Below are 7,604 nucleotides of genomic sequence, written 5' to 3' on the forward strand. Positions count from 1 at the left end.
GCTGGAACAGGATTGGTCTCTGGGGCTCTTGCAAGGAAGTTTAAATAGGAGTGTTTACTTCTGTGGCTTACACTACTATTTGCATTTCCTGCTGTTATAATTGCTGAATTAATTTTATGGTTATAACTACTATAATAGTAGAAAAGGAATAAATATCAGTAAGTTGGGATGTTTCAGGCTCCCTGGTACTTTGATCATGCGGGAAATTTATGAAGATGTCAGCTTAGAAGGTTAGAGTTTCCATTTTAGGGCTGCTAAGCAGGTACTTCACCAAATCTGTGTCACAAAGGTAAGGAATTCTTATTGCCCCCAAAAAATCCAGGGTATACCTCTGGTGCTTTAATAGGAAATGCTAAATGAGTCTTACTGAAAAGTACGTCTTTTGTGGATCAAAACTGGTATTCTCAAGACTTGGCTGCTGCTGTTTCTAATTAAAGCTAAGTTTGCAGCACGCTGTACTTAGACCTGAAAAATCTGGTCATAATTTCTTTTTAAAAGCTGTTGGAAGTCCTAGTCAGTCCTGAGAATCAAGCTAAGCATCATGGGGTACTTTCTGAGGACAAGGCAGTCTAATTTCTTCATCTAAGAAGACTAAACTGGAATGGCAGTGTAATACATTTTGACAGCTCACTTCCCTGAACTGTTACATGCTTGCAACTCCTAGAGGATTACAGCAGTAGTTCTGGGACAGAGGATTGCTCCATTTTTGTGCAGGTAGAGAATGTCAAATCAGTATAAGGGATAGATGGTCTGTAGTTCTTTAAATATTATTGATCTTTCTTGGTCACTGTTAATGGCCTTTTCCTGAGAATTGGGGTAGGGGAAGTTTTGAGGTAATAATTTGTAGAGGTCACCCTCCAGTATGTGGGGAGCTTAAAATAGCCAAGAATACAGTGGTTTTGTGGGGCACCTCCTTGATTATTGGTGGATGAATCAAACTCAGTATTGCTTTCCTGAAGCTTGAACAGTTGGTATGTGTCAGATTCAGAGTTGTCTGTCTTAAGCTTGGTTTTGGATTCTTAATGTGTACGCAAATGCTTTAACACATGTATTTTCTTTTTCAGTCTGATCAATGCACTGGCTTGCAGGGTTTCCTGATTTTCCACAGCTTTGGGGGAGGCACTGGCTCAGGTTTTACTTCTCTGCTGATGGAGCGCCTGTCAGTTGACTATGGGAAAAAATCAAAATTGGAATTTGCCATCTACCCTGCACCACAGGTCTCAACAGCTGTTGTTGAGCCGTACAACTCCATCCTGACCACCCACACCACTCTGGAGCATTCCGACTGTGCCTTTATGGTTGACAATGAGGCCATCTATGACATTTGCCGTAGGAATCTGGACATTGAACGCCCGACCTACACCAATCTCAATCGCCTCATTGGTCAGATAGTCTCTTCCATTACCGCTTCCCTCAGATTTGATGGTGCTTTAAATGTGGATCTTACTGAATTTCAAACTAACTTGGTGCCTTACCCTCGTATCCACTTCCCATTGGTAACATATTCCCCGATTATTTCGGCAGAGAAAGCCTATCACGAGCAGCTCTCTGTGTCTGAGATTACCAATGCTTGCTTTGAGCCATCCAATCAGATGGTGAAGTGTGACCCGCGCCATGGCAAGTACATGGCCTGTTGTATGCTGTACCGTGGGGATGTTGTCCCCAAGGATGTCAACGCTGCTATTGCTGCTATCAAAACCAAGCGCACAATCCAGTTTGTGGACTGGTGCCCTACTGGTTTTAAGGCAAGTCTCAGTTACATCATGATTTTTTTTTTCTCATTCACTGTCATGGGCTTATGAAGTATCTCTTCTCATTAAGGTGTTCTATACCTGATTTGTATTTTGAGAAATGAGACGTAAGTTCTTACACAGAGCTGTTTTCTCAGGAGTGAAACATTTTATTCAGCTACTGTCTGCCTTCTTTGATTATAGTCACGGTCAAATGCTACAAAGAAACTCATGGTCTCCTCTGCTTTTCATGTAGGTTGGCATCAATTACCAGCCACCAACAGTGGTTCCTGGTGGTGACCTAGCCAAAGTCCAACGGGCGGTGTGCATGCTGAGCAACACTACAGCCATTGCTGAGGCATGGGCTCGTCTAGACCACAAGTTTGATCTGATGTATGCCAAACGTGCCTTTGTTCACTGGTATGTTGGAGAAGGGATGGAGGAGGGGGAGTTCTCAGAGGCTCGAGAAGATTTGGCTGCGCTTGAGAAAGACTATGAAGAAGTGGGCACGGACTCAATAGATGGAGAAGATGAAGGTGAAGAATATTAAATACAAAAAAAGTGAATTGCAGGTCTTTGCCATTTTACTGCCTCTTCAGTAGTGGTGTAAATCATGTTAAATAATTGGAATAAACTTCTTTAATCAAGACATTTGGTAGTGTCCAAACACTATGTACATTCATTAACTATATGCAAGTAGTCAGTCTAGGAGATAGTTTCCTTCCGAGGAAGATAGCTGAATAAAATAATCATGCTATGATTATAGTTAGATGAGTTCTTGTCTTTAAGGTATTGCTGTTTGAAGTGCTAACAGTGCAAATTTTCCCCCAGAATAAAAGACAAGAAAGTGCTTGAGCTTTTGCTGGAAGATTAGTTAGTTACAGAGGCAACAGGAACTGACCTTGTATTACCCTTAAGAAAAGATGCAACACCTTTAAAACCAAAGGCTATTTGAGTAAGTTTTCTTAGCATGGGCCTGTAATTTAGACCTCATGCCATAGCATGAGGAACTGCCACTTCTGTTAGAATCTTTGTGGTGTTTGCCCTGGTGTTACTTTGTCCTCCCAAAAAACGAACTGTCTGGCCAGCCAACTTTCTGTGGAGTCAGCCTTTCACCTGAAGCTGTCTGGAGCAAAATCTCTGGGTTAGCTGGCCAGGGTTAAACTAGTTTTCCCTAAAACCAATTTTTTTGCAGAAGTGGTTAGTCCATGGGTTTAGATATGCAAATTATCCTTCTGTCTTCCATGTAAGGTGAGGATTTGGATAATCAGGTTATCTTCAGAGGTGGACAGGCTCTGTCTGAAACCACCTACATGGTCTGAGTGGGGGCTTGGGGACACAGGGCAGTGATCCACAAACCACATAACTTGCCTATTTCTAACTCTCTCTTGGAGCTGTGGGACTCGAGGAATCTCTCCCACAGAAGTAGCAAAGGTGGAGTAGGCAAATATGTTAAGATGACAATTGAATACTGAATGTGATTATAGGATACTAAATTTGACTCCAAGACTAGATCTGAGGTGGAGAATTCATCCCTGTCCTATTTCAACCTTATTTATATTCCTTCTGATTTAATAGCAGAGAATGATTCAGGCCAAGCCTTGAAGGCTGTGTTAGTTGATGTGCATACCTGCTTAGTAGGAGTCTCAGCTATTGTATGAAAAACACCTTAACTTCCTTCTGTATGAGAAACCTACAGTACTTGGGTAATGCTGCACTACTTGGCATCAGCTCATTATTCTAGATGTGGATATTGCTTTTAATTTTGATTAACGGGTGGCTGCTGTTGATTGAAGGTCTAACAGAATAGCCTGGTCTGCAAGGGCTGACCAGTAATTTTCTTAGGCTGAAAACTTGTTTACCTGAATTACTGTGGTTTTGTTCTTGCAGCCATTGGGCTGAGTCAATCTGATTTGAAATTAATATATCTTATTGGAGATGGAAGCTATCAATTTTATATAGATGGGGAGAACATTCTTCAGGTTTTATGCCTCGAGGAGCACCTCAGACTGTGTTGTCAGCCATGGTCTTGTGCAGAATATTCCGATGCTGTGTAATTCATATCTCCTGCCATTCAGTGTAGCTGAGCATGTCCAAAGTTTCAGTGAGTTTCCCATTTGCTTTCGCTTGTTTTTATGTTCCAGCATAGACATAAGTGTAGAGAATTTCAAGTCCTATTGACTGACTTATTTTCCTACTTACTGGATGATTAAACAAATGTGCTAGGCATAACCCAAGAGACAGTCACATTCATTGCAAGTCAGACTGACTTCATTTCAATGCATGCATTCAGATTTTCAGTGTAATGGCATTGCCCATGAGGAATATGCAAAGGACTGTTTCATGCCTTGCAAGTGTCTAGATCTTTGGTGCAAAATCTTGTTCTACTAGAATGTCATGAAGAATGCAGTGTGGCCAAAAGGAACAGCACCATAATTTCCTTTAAAAGTTATGCATATCAGGGGTTGTGTAGAACTGGATTTCTGAACTGGCCTTCAGGGTGATCTTTTAGCAGTGATTTGGCTCTTCTATCTGGGATTCTTCATTATTTGAGGCTGGCATGATCTGTTTCCTGGTGATACTGACTGGTTTTTTTTTTTGCTGTATATGTGGATTACCCCTATTTAAAACACTGCTTATGTCATGGGAACTGGTTTGCAATGTGTCAGTGTTTTATCTGGACATGTACAATGAGTCTGTGCAGGACACAGCACTCTAGCATCCTTGTAAAAGGCTTGTGTGTATTGAATGCTGAGCTCTTTGAAAAACCTGGACTGACTAGGGAATCTTATTTAATGTGGGCATTAGATTTGAGATGCATTATGCTTTTAATTTTTAAAAATAACATGTAATGCTACTTTGAAAAGATGGAAAGCTGAAACATGACAAGCATCCACTGGTGGGAACGTTTGACAAGAGATGCTATGTCACTTGTTAACCATTGGACTGATGCTGAAAATACATTATACATTCTCAGCCTACATCATACTCATTTTCTGTATATTAGTATTAAGACACACTGTTGCATTAGATAGTGGGCAGTTAGCTCTCAGTGTAGGCATCTGCACAGTGAGCTAAGATAGTGTTTTTCTCAGATAAGAAGCCAAGATAATTACAGCAGGAAAATCCTGCTAAAACTGCGCTTGCTTCAGCTAGCTGCAGAAATCCTTAAACATGTTATAATTACTAGCTGTATGGCTGAATTAATAAAAGGGTGGTTCATCTTTTTCCTGAAGTGTAGAGGAGATCCTATGCTGAACTAAAATTTGAGTGTAAGAGTGAGTACCTGAAACTTGCAGAGGTTAAGATTAGCTGTTGCTTAAAAGAATATACTTGCTTTGCCCTCTGAAAGCCTTTCTTTAATTCTAAACTTCAAATGCCTGTGTTCTGTGGTAAGAAATCCCTATACTCCTGCTTTGAAAAGTCATGTGCTTATTTGCACTGGCAGAAGTGCAGGCATTATCTAGTGGTAACTAAATATATCCTTACCTGTGTGGTGACACAGCTTTCTCCAGTATTGAGATTGGCAATTAATAGCTATCACCTGATACAGAATAACTTCGATGACTCATTAAGTGGAGGAGGAGGAAATGAGCTGGAGCCCATGGCGGATTGCTATGAACTTTGTTGTAAATTGCTGGTCTTATCTGTAAGATCTGTTCTAAGATGGTTCTGGTGCCATGCCAGGGGAACGCAGTGCAGCAAAATCTGATTTCCACCCACTCTGCCCTTTGAATAAGCAATATGAATACCTTTTAATGTGCTAATGTCTATATTTTATATATAATTATGTATATTTCTAATTTCTATAGTAAGCATGCCACAATGTAATTGTATGATAAAAATCTCTATCTGTTTTGCTTTATGGGCAGTATAGGTAACATAAGCATACAACTGCACTTGCTGCCACCTTCTTACTACAGAGCAAATTTTTTACAAATAAAATTCAGGAAGAGCTGTTGTCTCATACCTCAAACCCTGTCAGATAACATTCACCTTAACAGCCTGTTGCTGAAAATTATGAACTTGTTTAGGAGAGCATAGCTGTTTGGAGTTAGAACTGGTAAGTGAGATTTTAATTGGAAGTGAGTAAGTAAAGAAACAATAGGGTGACTTATTCTGGTGGGAAAAGTAGAGGTTAAGATTGCAAATTATACTTGGCAGTGTTTTAGGAAAATACAAAGCATATGAAAAAAAACCCAGGATAATATGATTTGGTGTTAAAGATTCTTCTGCCTTTCTCCACAGTGTAATAGTGAGGAGTCAGAGAATGATGTCTCACGGGCAGTTTAGAGTGATTTCTTGTGAAAATTTTGAGTAACTAGTAAAAAAGCTAAGGGAATAGCAGTGTCAATTCATTAACTTGTCAATATACTGCTGTAAATGTGCATGTAGCTTTTGATTGCCTTGTCCCAAGCCTTCAATCTTCTTAGGCCTTCTGACATACTGCTTCCACTCCTAAGACAAGGAAGACTTCATTCTGTGCTTGACTCTGAACTTTTCAGTCAATTCTGCGTGAACGTTGTAACAGTGGAGATCATGACATCTGAAATACAATGATGCTAGTGTGCTACCCCATGCTATTCTCTTTGGAGGTTTTTAAATGCCTGTATTTCTGCCAAAAAACCCCTTTGTTTGCCTTTGCACAAGGTTATGTTTTCCTTTCTGTAGGAGATGCTTTATAGAAGCAAAACTACAGTTGTCACTATAATGCAGAGCTATTTTACTGTAATGGGGTGGCTTTTTCACTTGCTGAAGGATTATAACAACCTAGGATTCAAATTATTTTGTAGATTTTTCAGTCAATGCATTTGTACCTTTGAATTCATTTCTTCTACAAGCCTTAAATGTTTGGGAGGAAAAATCAGCTAGGGTACTAAATGTAGAGATACTGTATCTTGTATAGGAACTGTGAATTTTACCACAGGTTGGGAAGGTACAGCGGAAGTGTAACTGAAGCTCCTGTCAGCCATAAGATACTGGATTAGGTGACTCCTGAGCTCACCAGTTCTTACGTCACATTTATAAGGAATTACTTCAAAAGAAAAGATTTTCAGAGTTCAAATAAAAAATGGACTGGGCTTATAAACAAATTTGTCAGTAAAGAGCTGAAGAACATTTTTCCATCATATTGCAAAACTCCACTGGAGGTGCTGTAGGGGTTTTCTGTGTGTATTGGCGAGGTGATAATGATTAATCCTGTCCTATCTTGGCCTGAACTAAGGGGAGGACTAACTATGTAACTTCCAGACTGTGCAAAGACTTTGATCTACAGATTTCTTCTAAAAGCTGGGCAAGAGGATTAAAGGTTTGTAGTCTCAGCTGGATGTTAATGGAGAGAAGGAATGAGAGCATTAAGAAGTGGGAGAAATTACATTGTTCTGAAAGTATTGTAGGTGCTGGCTGACAAGAGGCTGAGAAATACCAGGAGACTAAATAAAAAAGAGTAAGAGTCACATGAGGAGTGATGCCTTCTGTGGTGCTTCTCAGTGAATTGAGTCAGTTAAAACCCACTCTCTTAATCTTTCTGATGCCATGTGCCTGTCTGTTGTCTTTCTGAAGACCCTACTTTCCATGGTCAGCTTAATGTGCCACAAAACATGTTAACTTGTTTAAATATACTTAATTATAGTGTCCTGTGTCCTTGGTGATTTGTAAAGCTTCCAGTCATTTTTCATGAGTGTGTTTCACAGTTTGCAGCATTGTTTTGGTTTCCCTGGTCTGTGTCAAGAGCTTGGAGTACTTGGGCACAAAATGTTACATTCTTTTTCAAATGCTTACTAGAAAACAACAGCTGTAAATGCTAAGTGTGAGGGTCTAGAGAATTTTCCAGAAACATTTAGGAAATACTCTTTTGTAATATTTAACATAGAT

The 7,604-nt window shown here is 39.8% G+C and overlaps 1 protein-coding gene across 1 annotated transcript in view; it reads left to right on the plus strand.

The window, feature by feature from the left end:
* The window catches only part of LOC104628582 (tubulin alpha-8 chain), a 6,828-nt gene extending 4,446 nt beyond the window's left edge, over nt 1–2,382 (plus strand). Inside the window, exons 4-5 of the mRNA XM_010297217.1 lie at nt 1,065–1,745; nt 1,987–2,382. Of these exons, the coding sequence (XP_010295519.1) occupies nt 1,065–1,745; nt 1,987–2,280 (975 nt within the window). The 3' untranslated portion in view covers nt 2,281–2,382. The remainder of the gene's footprint in view (nt 1–1,064; nt 1,746–1,986) is intronic.
* Nucleotides 2,383–7,604: the final 5,222 nt, after the last annotated feature.

This window comes from Phaethon lepturus, unplaced genomic scaffold (assembly GCF_000687285.1).
Source record: "Phaethon lepturus isolate BGI_N335 unplaced genomic scaffold, ASM68728v1 scaffold15231, whole genome shotgun sequence".
In the NCBI taxonomy this organism is placed as follows: domain Eukaryota; kingdom Metazoa; phylum Chordata; class Aves; order Phaethontiformes; family Phaethontidae; genus Phaethon; species Phaethon lepturus.